This window comes from Mauremys reevesii, linkage group 9 (assembly GCF_016161935.1).
Source record: "Mauremys reevesii isolate NIE-2019 linkage group 9, ASM1616193v1, whole genome shotgun sequence".
In the NCBI taxonomy this organism is placed as follows: domain Eukaryota; kingdom Metazoa; phylum Chordata; order Testudines; family Geoemydidae; genus Mauremys; species Mauremys reevesii.
Genome location: NC_052631.1, coordinates 5,320,515 through 5,339,120, shown reverse-complemented (window position 1 = coordinate 5,339,120; position 18,606 = coordinate 5,320,515). Strand labels below are relative to the sequence as shown.

At 51.1% G+C, this 18,606-nt stretch overlaps 1 protein-coding gene across 5 annotated transcripts in view; it reads left to right on the top strand.

Moving 5' to 3' along the window:
• Window positions 1-18,606, top strand: part of RUBCN (rubicon autophagy regulator) — a 52,537-nt gene that overhangs the window by 9,871 nt on the left and 24,060 nt on the right. For 4 of the 5 annotated variants that reach the window (XM_039487603.1, XM_039487602.1, XM_039487604.1 and 1 more), the window contains exons 2-8: window positions 1,134-1,287; window positions 5,835-5,918; window positions 9,732-9,891; window positions 11,419-11,525; window positions 12,601-12,757; window positions 14,275-14,838; window positions 18,475-18,570. In XM_039487603.1, the coding sequence (XP_039343537.1) occupies window positions 1,134-1,287; window positions 5,835-5,918; window positions 9,732-9,891; window positions 11,419-11,525; window positions 12,601-12,757; window positions 14,275-14,838; window positions 18,475-18,570 (1,322 nt within the window). Of the gene's footprint in view, window positions 1-98; window positions 338-1,133; window positions 1,288-5,834; window positions 5,919-9,731; window positions 9,892-11,418; window positions 11,526-12,600; window positions 12,758-14,274; window positions 14,839-18,474; window positions 18,571-18,606 lie in introns of those variants that run through there. The other variant, XM_039487606.1, reaches the window with a different exon arrangement.

The following is an 18,606-nucleotide window of genomic DNA, read 5'->3' as shown; positions in this document are numbered from 1 at the left end:
TGCTTTTGAGGGCTAATGTGAACTGATTGAGCCTTTGGGACTAGAAGCTTTTTATTTCGTTTTTTTATGCATTAAGCAAATATTCCTCAGTACAGTTGTCTCTTGTTTACTTAGGGATTTATATTTCTCAGGCAGTGTTGTCTAGTGGCTAGTACTGGGGATCTAGGAGTCAAGCCACCTGGGTTCCATTCCTGAAGTTACTGCTGACTTCCTGCGTGACCGTGGCCAACTTCTGTTACCTCCCCATCCCCATTTACCCATCCGTAAAATGGGGGTATGATGATTTCCTGTCTTCCATGGGATGATGAGGTGCTCAGTGTTTGTGAGAAGGGAAGTAGTAAGTTACCTAGGATGTGTGAGGTTGATCTGGACTGGAACACAATTTCATTACATTTTTTTATTTTATTTTTTTTAAATCTCCACTTGGACTCAATACAGAATTTAGGGACTATGAGAGCTGCTCTTGTCCTTATAGTAGAGCTGGACTTAGCCTGCCAATCTTCTATTTAACTGTATCATGATGATGTTTTAGTCACCTAATCCTGGAGTTGGATTAAGAAATGACCATAACACTTGCATATCCTTTGAATGATCAGCAGATACCATCTTGAACTCCTCTCTCATGGTGTTCCTGTGCAGAAGAGACAGTGTCTCCCCCGTGGAAGTGCCCAAACACTAGATTGCATTGAGGGTTGCATGCGGGGCTGAGATCTGTATATAGCATCAGTATTTGAGGGAGGGAACATGCTAACATGATCCAGCACAGATGGAATCTGAGTCAGCTTTGGCATCCATCTTTCTTATGCAATGCTCCGTTGCATTGGTCCCCTCCATGCCTGCAACGTCTTGCACTCAGTAGCCTGCGCTGGCATACTCATGAGTGGAGTAGTCAATACACCAGCTAGAGTCTAGTGAACTTAAAACCCCCGGGCAGGCGGCCTACAGTCCAGCAGTGTGAGTACAGATGCCCATGCCGTGCTGGCTTCTAGATCTCCTACCCAAAGGTTTTAACTTCACCAAGGCCCACTTTGGCAGCATTTCATTCTGTTGTCAGGCCACTAAACTTTGATCACTGTATGGCTGATGGATCTGAGGGGAACTAACTGGCACTGTGTGTTCTTTTGCATGTGCAGAAAGGAGCATTGGAAACTACTGGGCAATTTGAAGACCACCGTAGAGGGATTGGTGTCCAGCAACAACCCGAACGTCTGGTCTAAATATGGCGGCTTGAAGCGGCTGTGCAGGGATATGCACAGCATCCTCTATCACGGGCTCATCCACGATAAGGTAGGGTTTGGCATGTGGGGAAATCTGGCATTTATCACCATGCTGCTGTTCTAACAGGTGACGCTTTTGTTACCCAGAGAATCCTTTGGTCCGTGACTTCTGGAAACCATGAGTGAGATGATCTGTAGTGAGCCTGATTGGCATTGAAGCGGCAGGCTGATGGTTTTATTAGCATCAAGTTTGCGGGGGCTAAAGCTCTAATGGAGTCATTGTTTTCTGCAACAGGACGGGAAGTCAGGACTTCTGGGCTTTTATCCCCAGCTCTGCCACTGATTTGCTGTTTTTACCTTGGGCAAGTAATTTCCTCCCTTTGTGCCTCAGATTTCCCGTGATGATCCTGCCCTACTCAAAAGGGGATAGGGAGGGTTAATATTTGTACAATGCAGTGAAATCCTTGCATGTGGGTAAATTGTCAGTATGAACACAGGAAGCCATCAACCCAGGGAATGGTCTTGCCTCAGGCTTCATCACACTAGGGAAAACTCCTGCAGCTATTGGATTTGAGTGCCAGTCCGCTTGCCTGTCACTTCACCGGCTCTCCTATCATTTTGTGCCACATTTTGCTAAGCATTGGTGATCTCTGCTGTAAGAAGCTGCCTGGCCCCACCCACCTATTTGTTTCTGCCCGTTGGGTCCCCCAGCAATGACCATGCAGAATTTGTAATGAGGCAGTCTGCTAACATGGAGCTGAAATGTGGGGTCTTGGGCAGGGTTGCAGCTTTTTAGCCTGGTCTGGAGGAGAAGCCCTGTTCCTTAACGGTCTTGATTATGAAATAATAAATCAGTCTGACTCCTGCATCCATGCTTCACACAAACATGATCTCTCTTGTTTTGCCCTCACCGCTTCCTGGCTGCTGCTGTTTATATCAGTGGTCCTGGGGGACTGCGAGCAGGTTTCAGGGGGTTCTCCAAGCAGGGCCAGCAGAAAGCCAAAGTCCCACTGCATGGTGCTGAAGCTCTGAGCCCTGCCAGCGAGGCCGAAGCCTGAGCAACTCCGCTTCACGGGGGCGGGGAGTCCTGTGGCATGGGGCCCCAAGCAATTGCCCTGCTTGTTACCCCCTAACGCCAGCCCTGGCTTTTATATGGAGAAAACCAGTAGTTTTGGCACAGGTGGGCCATGGAGTTTTGATAGGCTCTTGGAGTGGGCTTCAGAAGGAAAAAGATTGAGAACCCCCTGGGCTTTATGGATCCATTCCCTTCAGCACTGCTGCCCTAAAGCCAGCCTCTCCTCTCCCTCCTTGCCCCTGCCCCAAGCATTCAGACAGCCCGGAGACTGTCTCCCCCTCTGTTCACCATTTCCACCCTCCGGTAGTTTCTATTTGAAAATTTGCCCCCTATTGACACAGGTGCAAATGAACTTGGGTGGATTATCAGCAAGCCTAGAAATAACCTGCTGGCTGTTGATTTGTGCTAGATGCACAGTACTTGTTTTAAGGAAACACACTTCAGACAGACCATGTTATGCGTTGATTACACATTTGGAATAACTGAACACTTTCAGTGCATAGGAGGTTGTTCGTGCCCAAGGGTCTGTGAGCAGTTAGATGTTAGATCTACTTAGCATGAGCAAGTGCCCTCCCCACCTTTGTTGCTTTTATTATATGCAAAGAAGGTTCTTTTCCCATTTGTTTTTTGTTATTAGAAGTATCAGGTCTTGACTTTCTGGCTGGAGAGCTCCTTGGAGAACTAGTGGGATTGTGACATCACAAGAGACTGAATTGGATAGTAGCTGGGGAGGGGGTGTTGAATCTGACTCTCTAGCACATTGTTTTCTGTTCACACTTGTTTCATTCAGACTCCTTACACTCAAGGGGAGAAGAGCTTTCTGGGAATGATTCAACAGTGACCCCCACATACTGGCTTCCAACTGAAAAGAAATTATATTTACACACATGCACAATTGAGAACTAGGGTGGGAGTTTTCTCAGCCCTGAGGGATATATATATTTATTGTATATAAAATAAAAATTCTGTCTCCAGGGCTGAAAACTCTCACCGTAATATTCTACCCCCGCCCCCAAAGAATAAAATCCATGGGAAGAAAACAATTGATGTTTTTTATATTTCTAAAATAAAATAGGCACAGGGAAAATATGTTATTGTTGGAGAAAAATATACTAAGGCCGCTTTTATACCTTATGAAGCAGTAGCACATGACATGAACAAAAAATATTCCCTTTGTAGTTGATCTTTAACAAGAAGCATAACTAATAAAAGGGGAGAGCCTCTCCGAAGAAAGCTGAGACAGACCGCAGCTGAGAGCAAACGGAATATGCCATCCTAGCAGCATGCTGCATTAAATTTCAAGCCTGCTTCCTAGCTGCTTAGCAGTGCAGGAGAGCCCGTTGGTGGCTTGCAATGTTAGAAGACACAAAATCTCTGCTGCTTTGTTTGCCAGGATGTTTTTGTGTTGGCCTCTGTCCCTCCCTGAAGTTAGACTCCTTTTGCACTGCTGTCTGATCAGAAAGTTCTTCCCAGTTTGTGCTGCTGTTAAGAAAGAGAACACTGATAACAGTGACTTGTGCAATGTTGAACTCAGCAAAAATTTCAAGAGAACGAGTGGAGAGGCAAGCGTGCAATTAACACGGCAAACGGCATTCAAATGTCCCCGTTCCCAGATCTGCTTTACCTTGAAAGCAGCTGGAATCTGGGGAACATTTCCCTCTGCCTCTGAGCAACCAAGCCCACTACCTCTGCTAGGTTGGGACTTAACGAGAGGGTTGTACTCTCGAACCTGTGGGGAGCAATTCTGATTCAGTCACGTGGTTGTGGTCCCAGGGCTGGCGTGGAGGAGGCAAGTTTCACTTTAGTCCAGAAGAGTCAGCGTCCTCATTTCCCTCCTTCCTGTCACGAAAGCTCACCATTTAAATTAACCATGGCCCTGTTGCAAGGGGATGGGACGCTGTCCCTTTAAGACCCAGGTCTCAGCCTGAACGGAAGCCCTTCCCCTGGGTTGCGCAGTAGAGCACAGAAGCATGAAGCAGGTGGTGATGGTGGTCGTGAAGTAACCAGGCAGACGTAAGGGGGAGAAAGGTCTGAATTTACGCATGAATCTCTCTGCCCCGTGCACTCCGACACTCGGAGGTGAGAGGTATCTGGGGCTGGCGTGGAGAGGAGGATTTATTTGGAACATTCCCCACACTGCCTCACCTTCCTCGTGCTGCATCCTCCAACCCGCGCTGCTTTCCCAACGGGCAGAACGGTGATCCGCACCCCATTGCTTTGGTGCAGTGTCACCCTGGTGCGCCATGGGGCCAACAAGGTCGTTACGGCGATGAGCCCCCTTGGCTTGGCCGGGCAGAACTTCCTGTCTCCCGCTTTGCCGGACTCTGAACGGCTCTGCCCTGCTTGGATTGCGCTTCGCTGTGCTAAGGGTCAGATCTGCCCAGGCTCCCAGCCGAACCTGCAAATAGGTGGGATCTGTGGAGGGTCTTGCGTTAACCTCTTCACTGCCAGTCCTCTCCTCCAACTGCTCTCCTCCTGCAAGCTCCTGCCCCTTGAGAATCGGTGGACAGCTGGGCTGTTCCTTGCCTGTCTGGCAGGGCAGGAGGTGCGTCCTGCAGGGCGTTTGAGCAGCAGTGCAGGTGCTAGTTGCCAGCCTCCTCCTTTTGTTGGGCCCCATGGCAGTGGATTAATGAATAACCCTCTCCCCTTCACACCAGCCCCCCGTGCAATTGCTATGCTTTGGCTTTTTCCTGTCCATGTTCTTCCTCTCTTTTTACGGCCTCTTGCTCTTTCGCTTTCGCTTTTCCTTTTTTCCCCTTTTCTCGTTTTGTTGCTCCCTGTGCCTGTTTGCAAAGAGGCTCCGGCCTGCTGAGTGCCAGGGGCCATCCGCTGATGGTTCTTCAGGGGCCCCGGTGGGCTGTGTTGCCAGCTGAGACACAGACAGTACCAGTGCGCTGCACCTGGGAATTGCTCCTGTGGCCGGCTGTGTGAGGAATGGTTTGCTGCAAGAGCAGGCAGGGGAGGTGTAGGTCAGTAAGCTGCTCACCACTTCCCCCCAGAGCAGCACGTTTGCAGTGGGGCCTGAGAGCTGGCTCTAGGGTCATGCAGATCCCGGGCCCCACTGCTCATCTCCTGCCCTGTGTCTCCCAGAGCAGGTTTTTGCAGTTGTTCAGTGGAATGTGCTGGCACTGAAAGCACTGGGTGTCCTACTGGCACGGCTGACTCATCCACATCCTGCATGTGTTAGGAGCCGGTTAATGAGTTTATGCTCCCCACGTACCTGTGAGGCAGGGCAGCGTATTATCCCCATGTTACAGATGCGGAATGGAGGCACAGAGACACTTGCCCAAGGCCATGCAAGGAAGCCTGTGACAGAGCTGGGAATTGAATCCAGGTCTCCTAATGCCCTAACCACTGGGCCACCCTTCTTCTCTCTCACTCATATCAACGCCTGCGAGTAACTCATTGCGCTGTCAGCTGAGCGGCGCGGCGACCTCACGAGAGGCTGCCGAAGGTCGCATTAACAGCGCGGGTCGCTCAGCACCTGTCAGCATTGTAGCGGCGTTTATCAGGCGGAGTCTAACTGTGTGTTTTCCGGGCAGGTGTACTGCAGGCAGAAGGATTACTGGCAGTTTGTGAAAGACATCCGCCAGCTGAGCCCGCGCTCTGCTCATCACGTGGAGAAGGTGAGTTCTGGCGGGGTTGGGATTGGAGGACGGAGCTGGCTTGGAGATCTCAAGGCTGCTGCTTTCCCTGGCCAGCCAAGCGTGACTAGGGTGCACAGTTTGGTTCTCACGATTAACTGAGTGACTGAAGCATTAGGCTGCAGCTTGCCTGCCATGGAGCAGCTGGGACATCCTGGCAGGGGAGTTCATAAAATCATAGAATATCAGGGTTGGAAGGGACCTCAGGAGGTCATCTAGTCCCACCCCCTGCTCAAAGCAGGACCAATCCCCAACTAAATCATCCCAGCCAGGGCTCAGTCTAGCCTGACCTTAAAAACCTCTAAGGATGGAGATTCCACCCAGGGGCGGCTCCAGGCACCAGCACGCCAAGCACGTGCCTGGGGCGGCAAGCCACGGGGGGGCGCTCTGCCGGTCGCCGCGAGGGCGGCAGGCAGGTTGCCTTCGGCGGCTTAACTGCGGAGGGTCCGCTGGTCCCGCAGCTTCAGCGGACCTCCCACAGGCGCGTCGCCAAATCCGCGGACTGGGGACCTCCCGCAGGTGCGCCGCCGAAGGCCGCCTGCCTGCTGTGCTTGGGGCGGCAAAATACCTAGAGCCGCCCCATATTCCACCACCCATTCCACTGCTTCACCACCCTCCTATTGAAATAGTATTTTCTAATATCCAACCTAGACCTCCCCAACTGCAACTTGAGACCATTACTCCTTGTTCTGTCATCTGCCACCACTGAGAACAGCCGAGCTCCATCCTCTTTGGACCCCACTTCAGGTAGCTGAAAGCAGCTATCAAATCCCCCCTCATTCTTCTCTTCTGCAGACTGAACAATCCCAGTTCCCTCAGCCTCTCCTCATAAGTTATGTGCTCCAGCCCCCTAATCATTTTTGTTGCCCTCTGCTGGACTCTTTCCAATTTTCCCACATCCTTCTTGTAGTGTGGGGCCCAAAACTGGACATACTACTCCGGATGAGGCCTCACCAATGTCGAATAGAGGGGAATGACCACGTCCCCCGATCTGCTGGCAATGCCCCTACTTATACAGCCCCAAATGCCGTTCGCTTCTTTGGAGTGATCCTCTTGTCTTGCTTTTGATAGATTGAGGGAGGAGACATTTTGTTATAATCCCTCTATCGTGTTTAATTTGTGAGTGAATTCAGTGCCCCATAAACTAAGGGGGACGATCAGAAGTATGCAGCCTCGTATTCTGTACAAGCTGCGTCCCAGAAGGCTTGGCAGAGTTCAGTCCAAGACCATGGATGACATGTGGTCTGTGAGAAACAGGTTTTTGATGTCTCATTCCTCAGGGTCATTTGCAGCTCCTTCACTAACTGCTACCACAGCTGGCACCAATTGCCCCCGCTTTGTCCTGAACTCTTCATACAAAACCTAAAACAGTGTCACGTGCTTTGAGGTCACGAAATACGGCATAGCTCTTGATAGACAAAAGACCATGTCCTTTCTCCAAAGAGCATGCAGCCTCAGCTGGGACCAGACCTACTGAGAGATGGGGATAAGCACTAGGGGGAACGTCGGACCGTACCACTGTTCAGATCAGGGACGCTTCGTCATTTGTGATGATGCTGTTGCTAAGTGGCAAGACTAGGCTTCGGACCAGGTCAAGGATGGGGCATAAACTCTGGCCAGTCAAGTGTAAAAGTATAGTGAGGCCGGCCAAAAAAGAATTTGAAGAGCAACTAGCCAAAGACCCGAAAACTAAGGAAAATTTTGTAAGTACATCAGAAGCGGGAAGCCTGCTAAACGATCAGAGAGGCCACTGGAGAGTAGAAATGCTAATGGTGCACTCAAGGAAGACAAGGCCATTGCAGAGAAACTAAGCAAATTATTTGCATCAGTTTTCACTGCAGAGGATGCGAGGGAGGTTCCCACACCCGAGCTGTTCTTTTTAGGTAACAGCTCTGAGGAACTGTCAATAGAGGAAGTTTTGGAACAAATAGTAAGTCACCAGCACCAGATGGGATGCACCCAAGAGTTCTGAAGGAACTCAAATATGAAATTGCAGAACTACTAACTGCGGTATGTAACCCATCATTTAAATCAGCTTTTGTAGCAGATGACTGGAGGATAGCTAATGTGGCGCCAATTTTTAAAAAAGGTTCCAGAGTTGATCCTGGCTATTACATCCTAACTTCAGCACCAGGGAAATTGGTTGAAACTAAGAACAGAATAATCAGACATATAGATGAACATAATTTGTTGGGGGAATAGTCAACACGGGTTTTGTAAAGTTAAATTATGTCTCACCAATCTATTAGAATTCTTTGTAGGGGTCAACAAACATATGGGCGTGGATGCTTCCATGGATGTAGTGTACTTAGACTTTCAGAAAGCCTTTGACAAGCTCTTTAGCAAAGTAAACAGTTCTGGGAGAAGAGGGAAGGATCTCTCATGGATCAGTAACTGGTAAAAGATCAGAAACAAAGGGTAGGAATAAATGGTCAGTTTTCAGAATGGAGAGGGGTAATTAGTGATGTCCCCCAGGGGCCTGTATTGGGCCCAGTCCTATTCAACATATTCATAAATGATCTGGAAAAAGGGGTAAACAGTGAGGTGGCAAAATTTGCAGATGATACAAAATTACTCAAGTTAGTTACATCCAACACAGACTGCAAAGAGTTACAAAGGGATCTCACAAAACAGGGTGACTGGGCAACTAAGAGGGGCTATGATAGAGGTCTATAAAATCTTGTGGAGAAAGTAAATAAGGAAGTGTTGTTTACTCCTTCTCATAACACAAGAACTAGGGGTCACCCAATGAAATTAATAGGTAGCAGGTTAAAAACAAACAAAAGGAAGCACTTTCCCACACAATCCACAATCGGCCTTTAGAACTCATTGCCAGGGGATGTTGTGAAGGTCAAAAGTATAACTGGGTTCAAAAAAGGATTAGATAAATTCATGGAGGAAAGGTCTATCAATGGCTGTTAACCCGGATGGGCAGGGGTGGAACAACATACTCTGAGTGTCTGTAGCCTCTGTTGGTCAGAAGCTGGGAGTGGATGACGAGATAGATCACTCGATTGCCTGTTCTCCCAGTCTCTATTCAAGCCCAGATTAATGGTACACTGCTACCTCGATATAACGCCACCCGATATAACACGAATTTGGATATAACACGGTAAAGCAATGCTCTGGGGGGGTGGGGCTGCGCACTCTGGTGGATCAAAGCAAGTATATAACATGGTTTCACCTATAACACAGTAAGATTTTTTGGCTCCCAAGGACAGCGTTCTATCGAGGTAGAGGTGTATCTAGTTTGAATGTTCAAAAACCAGTAGGAGAACACTTCAACCTCTCTGGTCACTCAGTAACAGACTTAAAGGTGGCAATTTTGCAACAGAAAAGCTTCAAAAATAGACTCCAACAAGAAACTGCGGAACTTGAATTATAGGCAAACCAGATACCATTAATTTTGGCTTGAATAGAGGCTGGGAGTGGCTGGGTCATTACACAAATTGAATCTATTTCCCCATGTTAAGTATCCTCACCCCTTTTTGCCAGCTGTCTGAAATGGGCCATCTTCATTATCAGTACAAAAGTTTTTTTTTCTCCTGCTGATAATAGCTCATCTTAATTAATTAGCCTCTTAGAGTTGGTTGGGCAACTCCCACCTTTTCATGTTCTCTGTATGTGTATATGTCGTCTTACTGTATGTTCCATTCTATGCATCTGATGAAGTGGGCTGTAGCCCACGAAAGCTTATGCTCAGATAAATTTGTTAGCCTCTAAGGTGTCACAAATACCCCTGTTCTTTTCACTAGTCTCTGTCTGACTTGACTTGTGTGTGGTGTCCATTTCCAGTTCATCAGCCTGCACGAGAATGGGCAGCCAAGCGCAGATGGCGTAGGTGATCAAGCCATAGCGGAGCTGTGGCTACAGCACAGTCTGCAGTTCCACTGCCTCTCCGCACAGCTGAAGCCGCTGCTTGAGAACAGACAGTACATCAGGAAATTCTACACAGGTAAACAGCACCGTGGAGACAATCTCTTTCCCCCCGTGAGAATATCTAGGCGTGCCCTTCTCTCCAGCCAGGGACACAAGCTTTGGTAGCACATAGAATGTTGGGATGGGGGAGGGTAGGAAATTCTGTAGCCCAGGGAATGCCAGGGTGTGGGGGATTCCATAACGTGTAACGTGGTGGGGGGATTAGGATTCCTTATAGCGCTGCTAGGGATCAGGCCAATGGTCTTTGCAGTCTAGGAGCCTGTTTCTGGCAATGTCCAATGCCAGGTACGGCCTCTAAGCAGGTGGGGGCAGCAGAGGTACAAGGTCTGGTTTTGTTCCTGAGCCACCCTGTGTCTGTCTAGGTTGAAATTAGAGCTGGCTGGGAAGCATTTGATGGAAAGCTTTTTTGTCGGAAAATACCGATTCATCAGAACCAAAACTCTTCACCGGAAGGGGTCAGTTTTGGTGCATTGCCCATCTCGAGCATTGTTTGCAAAAGATGTCAGAATTGTCAGGTTTGCTGATACAGAATTGTTAGTCGGTATCAGCAAAAACGACGAGGAGACCTTGTGGCACCTTAGAGGCTAACAAATTTATTTGGGCATAAGCTTTCGTGGGCTAAAACCCATTTTGACGTTTTTCTAAACAACAAATTTCATTTTTTTTGGCTCAAAATGACTTGTTTAGAATTTTAAGTTATTTTGTTGGAGGGGGCGGGGGTGTATGTGTGAAGTAAAATAAAGGTAGAAAATGGAACATTTTGACCTGATCCAATTTTTTTTTCAGATTTTTGGTTTGCAAAAATTGGAGACTTTTGCCTTTTCCTCCCAATTTGAGAGAGGAAAATGGTTTTAAATTGTAAATTCTGGCAGGACAGGAAAACTGTTTCCCACCAGCTCTAATTCAAACAAAGGAACCAAAAGGCTCTGGCATAACAGCAGCATCAAACAGGAATATCCCAGCTCAGGACTGGCCACTGGGTCTGGAGCGCTGCCTTGTCCAGAGACTCTGACCTGAGCCCTGGGTACCAGCTTAGGGCCTGTTCCAATGGCCACTGAAGTCACTGGCACCTTTCCAATGGCTATCACTGGGCTTTGTGTCCGCCACTGGCCCTTTATCCAGCACTTACAGAGCTTCCCAGGAGCTCTCTGAGAACCCGACTGGCCCGCAATAGCCAGCCCTGCTTACTTCTTGTACAGCCATGTGAGAGAACCCCTTGCCTGTTGCCTAGGACAGCTGTTGCCATGGTGTGTGTCTGTCTGTCTGTCTTCCTGATCCCATATGATCATGCCCAGATGATCGTCATCTTATCCTAGCTAGCATGACAGCAGAGAGGCTGTTCTGCAATTGTTCTGTCTGGTGCAAAGGAGCTGGCCAAGGCTCTGGCTCAGGGAGGGACCGGGAGGTTGTCTCCAGTGTCACGTAATAAATAATTGCACGGTCCCCTTTGCATCACACCACAAATCCCTGTCTGCCGAGGGCAGCAGCGGGGTGCCATGGATCTCACCAGCGTGACCAACCTTCAGCTGCTGCTTGCTTCCAGACGCTGCCTTCCTGCTCAGTGACGCCCACGTCACAGCCATGTTACAGTGCCTGGAGGCCGTGGAGCAGAACAACCCCCGACTTCTGGCTCAGATTGACACGTCCATGGTGAGAAGGGCCCCTGCTTTGTCTCCATCTCTCCCTGCTGAACAGTGGTTCCCTCGCACAGTGTCTCACGCAGAGCACACAGCCCCTTGGAGAAGGTTTTTACTCCTTGGCCGGGGAAGGGACTAGAAGAGAGATGGGAAACAGCTGATTAGGAGCTGGCTTCTCTGCAGGTGATGCCTGTGTGGTGTTGAAGACAGGCTGCAGTGGGCATGGGGGTGTCTTTGTTTAATGGAGTTGGCCATTCGGGGCTCACGCCAGGTCACGTCCTGTTTTGATTGGCTTCCAAGATCCACATTTTAGTGGGGGGTGGTAGGAACCAGTCATTCCTCTGAAAATATCCTTCAAGTTCTCGGTGTGTGGGTTCCCTAGGAATTACAGGTGGAATGTGATGTGTGTTACCCGTTCAAATCTTGGCACAGTAACAGGAACCAGGACTGCCACTGGGAGGACACAGATGTACTGGTGTATACAGCCTGTTGGGGAGAGGGTGGGCTCAGGGCCCAGGAGAGCTGGGTTTTATTTGTGCCTCTGCTGGCACTGACTTCCTTTACGGCCTTGTGCTGGTCACTTCACCCCTTTGCTAGCTTCCCTGTCTGTACAGCAGGGTGAATAATGCCTCCCCCTCCCACCCCACCCCACCCCGTTCTCTGCAAAGAGCTTTGAGGTCTCCAGATGAGAAGTCCTGGTGGCTGTTTATTAAATTGTGGCCGAGTTCTCTCCGCTGGATGGTGCAGCAGGATTGATGGTGCTGTGCGCGTCAGGTCCCTCCGCTGGCCCTGGATCATCACACGAGAGCCTGGTAGTTTCCACATGGGAGCCTGCTGCTTAACTGAGAACAATGGGCTGGTTCCCTTTTTTACTATGGCTTTTTCACTCCCTAGTAGAGAGCTGGCAGCATCCCACCTGACACCAGAGCTGCAGCTGTCCTCCCCGGTTAGTAACAGGCACTCACGCTGGGCACTGCTTGTTGATTCCTCTTTGACTCAACAGTTGTTGCTTTCAGGGCTCCGTGTCCACTTCCCTTTGTTGCTTAACACTGTAGCTCTGGTTTATTAACTGTGCTGCCTCTGTTCAGTTTCTCAGAAGGAGTGAGGCCCCACTGCCTGTGACGAAGAGTCAAAGCCTGACAGCCCTCCCTGGTTCTGTATGTATCCCTCCTATGGACTACACACAGCACAGGTACTTTGGATCCTTCTCCAGTCTGCACCAGCCAGCCTCCAGCAGCATGTCAGGTAACAGGAGTGGGGGTTGTGTGTTCTGGCTCGTGGGACGCTCCGAATGCGACTTACTCTCTTTCATACAGGGTCTGTTTGCAGAGTGCATAGTTCAGGATAGATCTATCCTGAAAAGTCAGGCCCTGCAGTAACGTGTGTGTCACTCAGGCTTCCTGAGCAACCCTACGGCAAGCTACTGTAGCCTTTATTGGTTATGGGATTGACTAATATTGATAACCCCTTTTAAACTCTAGTGTTAGGCAAAAGTCGGAGCTTCATAGCTCCTCCATTATTTAAAACATTAGGGCTAACGCCACCAGGTGGCCTGAAATCATTGTTGGAGATCTGAGGAGCATGGAGGAAACAAGCATCTAATTTAATCAGATCAACTGGAACACCCCAATTAACTTAACTGTGCATAGATTGCAATGGTTAGAGAAAACCACATCCAGCCCCAGCGTTCCCAATAACACCTGCCTCTCCCGCTGGAAGCCTGAAGAATGGTGCAGTGGCCGGCTCCTGTGGAGGGTCAGGAAACTGACCTCCAGCCATCTGCCAGCTCGTATTGATTAGAAGTTATGCATATGCCCACCAAAGCTCATTAATATGCATGAGGGTTAAACCCCCTTATGTCCATCTTTGGGACTGTCACCCGGATAATACTAGAGGACTTGTCACGTGATAGGCTACTTGGATAGTTCCTCTTTCAACTTATTAACATTTATGTCCCCTTATGACCGTAGCAACATGCAGTTATCTTAAGGAACTCGCTAACAGTTCACCCCGGCTATCAACGGTCATCTTGTGATGTCTACTGATCTCTTCTAGCCACGATTATCCAAACTCAGCAGTTATTCTTCAAAACCTCAGCATGCAAACATAGACACAAGCTCAGCAGATTTATTATTAACTAACTTATGCTAATGTATCTTTACAACGTGGCTAACTTATCCTAAAGCCTAATTGGGCTAAGCTAAATATCTGACAGGTTTCTTACATTTCAGCTTTAAATCTTAAGCTGTGTGTTTTGTTTGGTTGGTTTTTAGCCTGTTACCTATCAGGTATTAGTCTCTTATATTCTAGTATTTTAATAGATTAATTTATTAATGACAAGTGATGCTACTGTGGCCATGCAGAGCCCTGCCCACTCGAGCAATTGAGGATAACACGCCAGGACTTCCCAAACTACCGCACAGTGAAAGTAGGTTTTGTGCCCGGCCCTCCTGCACCACCCGACAACAGCAAACCAGTGTTCCTGTGTGTCCCAGCCTTCCTGAGCAACCCTGCAATAACACCCCAGTGCGGTGGATGGAAATTAAGCTTCAGTGAGGACATGGGCCTTGGTTTTCAGCTTCCAACACATGCCTGGAAGACCTAGGGGAGTGGTGGGGAGGAAGGGATTTTTAATAAAACCAGCAATTCCTTGACCATGCCCTGCTGGCCTGGGTTTGTTGGTGTGTTGAGCCATGTGCTTGTTGCCCTTGTCTGGTCTGTTGTGCACTCGTGTGTGACCTTTACCTCCTGCCTCTGTCCAGACAGGAGACCAGCAAGCTCCTCCGTGTGCAGCAGCACGAGCCAGCCTCTGGAAAATGCCCTGTACAACGTATCCCTCTTGCCGCCTGAGGACAGATCCCCTCTGGGCCAACCTGGCCTCCCCCGGCTCAGTGCTTCCTCCCCCAGAGACGACTCCTCTTCAGTCAGCGAGATGAGCACCAGCACCGTGACCAGCCAGAGCGAGGACCTCTGGGCAGGTAGCCAGGATGACACCCAGAGCGACGCCAATGACGGGCCGGAGTATCTGGCCATTGGGAACCTGGGCCGGCGGGGCCGGGCCTGTAGCAGCCAGAGCAGCGCCAGCAGTAGCACCACCAACAGCAACAAGAGCAGCAGTTCCAACCTGTTCTCATCCAGCAGCTCCCAGAAGCCGGAGTCCATCTCCTCCGTGGAGGATCAGGGTGCGAGCGGCGGCAGCCGAGGGATGAGCCTCTTGCGCAGGTCCAGCTTTTCGGAGGGGCAGACATCAACCCCCCAAGGGATCCTCAAGAGAAGCCATTCACGCTCGCACTCCGATACCAACGTGGCCTCTGGGAAAACTCCCGGTAATGCTGGGGCGGCGTTTGGGGAGGGATTCGGTGGGTGGGACGTCGATCTCGGGACAAGAGTTCAGTGGGCATCATCACTGGCGTTGTACATCGTTAGGGGGTGATCTGAGCACTGGGCGAGGAGGAAGGGAACGAGCTAATTAAAGGCCTTGCAATGTTCTCTTCCAGTGGAGCCTGGGGACCTGAAGTTAGCTGCCGGCCTGGCCTTGGGCAGTGCCTGAAATAGGCAAGGAGGGATGCATGCGCAGCTAGCTGGGGAAGCCCGGCCTCTGCTCTTTTGCTTCTCCGTTGTACAGAGCTCTCTGCATTCCCAGAGACGGAGAGGGAAGCCTCCTACCTCCCCCAGCAGAGCTCTGGGACCCAGCCCTGAACACCCAGCAGCCCCCGCCTTGGTGTCTAGCCTCACTTCCCTTGGTCAGCTGGCGGAAGGTGTCGGCTTACCCCTCCCTCCCTGCCTCGCTAAGGGCTTAGGAACGGGCAGCGCTGCTATGGTGCTAGCCTCGCTGCTCCCTGAACCTTCTCTCCAGGATCTCATCCGAACTGCAGATATGGCCCTAGCTGGGACCGGGTCCCAGAATGCAGGGACAGTCCCGTGTTGTAACTGTAGAACCCGCCTCTGGTTCGATTGGCAGAACAGACTGGATGCGTGTATTCCCTTTGGGGGGGTGAGTGCTGGGCCTCTTTGGGTGGGTAATGGGGGGCCAGGCTGCTTCCCAAGGGGACACCCCTTAAGGGCTGAGGTGCTGCCTTCAGGTAGAAAACGGGGCTCCTGTCTTGGTGTGTAACCAGTCTCTCTCTCTGTTTTCTCTTCCTTCCGTAATGCTCTCCTCTTCCTCCTCCTCGCTGTCTGCCCAGGAGGCCTCAGGGATATCACCATTATAATAGAAGATCCAGTGGCAGGTTTGGGAGCCAGTAGACACCCTCTCATCAGTGATCATTGCATTGAGTTCAGGATTTCCATTATCACATTGGTGTCAACTTAGAAAGGCCGCTCCTTCCCCGAGTCGCTGATGGCGCTTTGAGGGAGCCCCAGGTTTATGCATGTGACCTAAATGAGGATCCCTGCTTGGTTTGGGGCCATAACATGCTGGACCAGGAATTGCAGCTGGCTTCCCTGCATGGCACTATGTGGCGTTTTCCGATAAGCCCCTGGATTGGCTCCCATCCTCTCCCCTTTGCTTTGGAAACCAGGCTAGATCGTACCCCTTGTGCAGGGCTAAGGGATAGGGAGGGATGGCCCATACTTCTGAATAGTCAGCAGTTCTTCCCCTTTGCCCAGTGGGAGGATATCCGATTAGCAGAGCCGGGAGCAGCATTTCCCGGGCACGTGGTGCTCTCAGCACCGAGCACTCCGCCCACAGCTGTGGTGTAGTGCTCAGATCAGACTCTTGGCTTGTCGTCTGGGCTCGGATTTGCTGTATGAACCAGGGGAAGTTGTTTTACAACCCGATTTACACAGAGTTGCAGGTGCTCAGTATCTCGGAAACCAGGCCACTCACCTGTATGCTTCAGGTTGCCTTCCCCTTCATAAAATGGGGATTATTCCTTCTGGGACATAGGAAGGCTTGAACCATTAATGTTTACGAAGCCCTATGAGTTCCTTGGCTAGAAATACTGAGCATATTATCCGAGCAGTCTGCAAAGGTGTCCCAGGTGGGGCGTACTGGCAGATGCACCAGGCCGTGCCAGCTGTTCATACAGAACCTCTGCAAGATTCTGTCCCCTCCCAACCTCGTTTGCTGCAGCACTTGCTCTCCATGGAGCTGGCGGGTTACGATGCCTGGCTTCTGTGGGCTCTCAGAAGACCTGCCTCAGCGTGCTGTGTGGTGGTGCTGCTGCTGCTGCTCAGAGAACTGGCAGCTCCCCTAGGGTTTGGAGATTAGTTCTATGCACTCGGCCAGGCAGTGGCCCTGAGGCTGTTTCGGTGCCGGTTTTTGGTGGCTCTTTGCTCTGTGGCAGATGAGTTCTTGGAACCTTGTGCTTGAGCAGGGGTGGTCTGCTGAGTTCTGGGGATTTGTAATGAGATATGGAGCCTCTGCCTCTAGAGCCCTGATTCAAACCCCGTCCAGGTCAGGTGTGGTCACCTGAAAGCTGTTCTGTGGCCTCAGGGAAGTGATTTGGTCTCACCTGGTAGCTACCTCCCAGCTGGCACTGATCAGTCTGTGGACACTGAGCACCCTCACCCCTGGGGTTAAAGCATGCTTGCCGGGCAGCATGGCGGGAGCTTGCCCAGCAGCTGCCTGTGCTTTGCCTAGAGCCGGCCAGTCCCCAGGCCTGTGGGTCTGATCCTTGCACCAGCACTACACTCGTTCAGCAGGAGAGGCGTTCTCAGTCTCGCATGCCCTGTGCTGCCTGGTGTGTTTCTGGGCCCTGGAGCCATAAGCGTGGGACTGGGGGAGCGGTACGGCGTGGCAGCGCGAGCTGCTCTGCCAGTTGAGTTGACACCAGTGGTCCCTTCCCTGTTCCCAGTGCCTGGAGCTATTGCATGTTCCACATCACACGTGTCCAGTCCCATTGCTCTCCCCGCTCCCTTGTGTGTGTTCCGTTGTCATTTTCATGCCAGCGACAGCCAAGGGCTTCCCTTCTGGGATCAGTCAGACCTCAAGTCATTTGGTCTCTGCAGCAACCCATCCGATCCCAGGGGCCGGCTCACGGGGCTGCAGCCTCCCGTAGGTGCTCACCTCTGATCAGGCAGGCTAGAGGCAGTCCCTCGAAGAGCTCTGCCCGTGTGAGGACGTGAATTGCGTCACGTGTGTGTGCGGAGGGTGGGGCGCCGGGTGCACTTATAGGTCACCTTCACAACCCTTCCGTGCTCTGCTGGCTGCAGGGATCCGAGTCCTTAGGCCCTGGCTGCTGCAAAGTCAGGGACTCCACTGGGCCTGGAAGGCTCTGTTCTCCCCAGCTATAATCAGAGGCTAGAGGGAGTTGGAGATCACCTCCTCCCGCTGATTCCCCCCACATTGTCCTAGGCGTCCTCCAGGACTGCTGAGTTCCCAGGATCCCATTGCTCTTACCCTGTGGCCCAGCAGGACCATCTGGGGGTTCCTCTCTGCCAGAGGGGGCGCTGCTGAAGGCTGGGAGGTGCAGAGTGCTCCCCGACTCTGGGCTGAGTGCTCCCAACAGGCTCTGTTGTATTTCCCAGCCCTGCCACCACAGGAGCGAGCAAGTGAGCGGGGCCTCCTGCCTAGTTCTGCCCCTGTCCCCTGCTGGATTAGCTGGAGGAACAAATGACTTCTGCACTTCCCAGGCTCTTGCACGCTGTCCCGTTGTCCCTCTCCTCCGGAGCGCAATGGAGGAGCAGCTCTGGGAGATGAATCCTGGCAAGCTGTGAATTGCTGCCTGTTGTCTGCCAACTTGCCTTCTAGCTGCCTGAAGTGCCTTGCCCCGGGACTGCCCCCTCCTGGAACTGGCCTGGATGCAGTATAGCTCTCTGGCCCCTTTCTCCCTGGAGACCAGCTGACTTCTCCTCTCTCCCCTCCCCCCGACTCCTTTTCTATTTTTTTTTCAGTGGGGGGGTATGTTCTTGTGATGTCCCGTTTGCTCCCTTCCACTGTGTCCCAAGGGGCTGGGGTTAATCACCCGGCTGGGCCCTTCTGCTATTGACGAGCGTCCTTGCTCTTGTCTCTCTCAAAGAATCCCAGGGTGACGCCTTGAGGGTGCCGGGTCATGTCTCTGGCTCCACCCAGAGCAGCGAAGTGAGCACGCCCAGCTCCCTCTACATGGAGTACGGTGAGTTGAGCAGGGGGTGAGTGGAAAGGATTATAA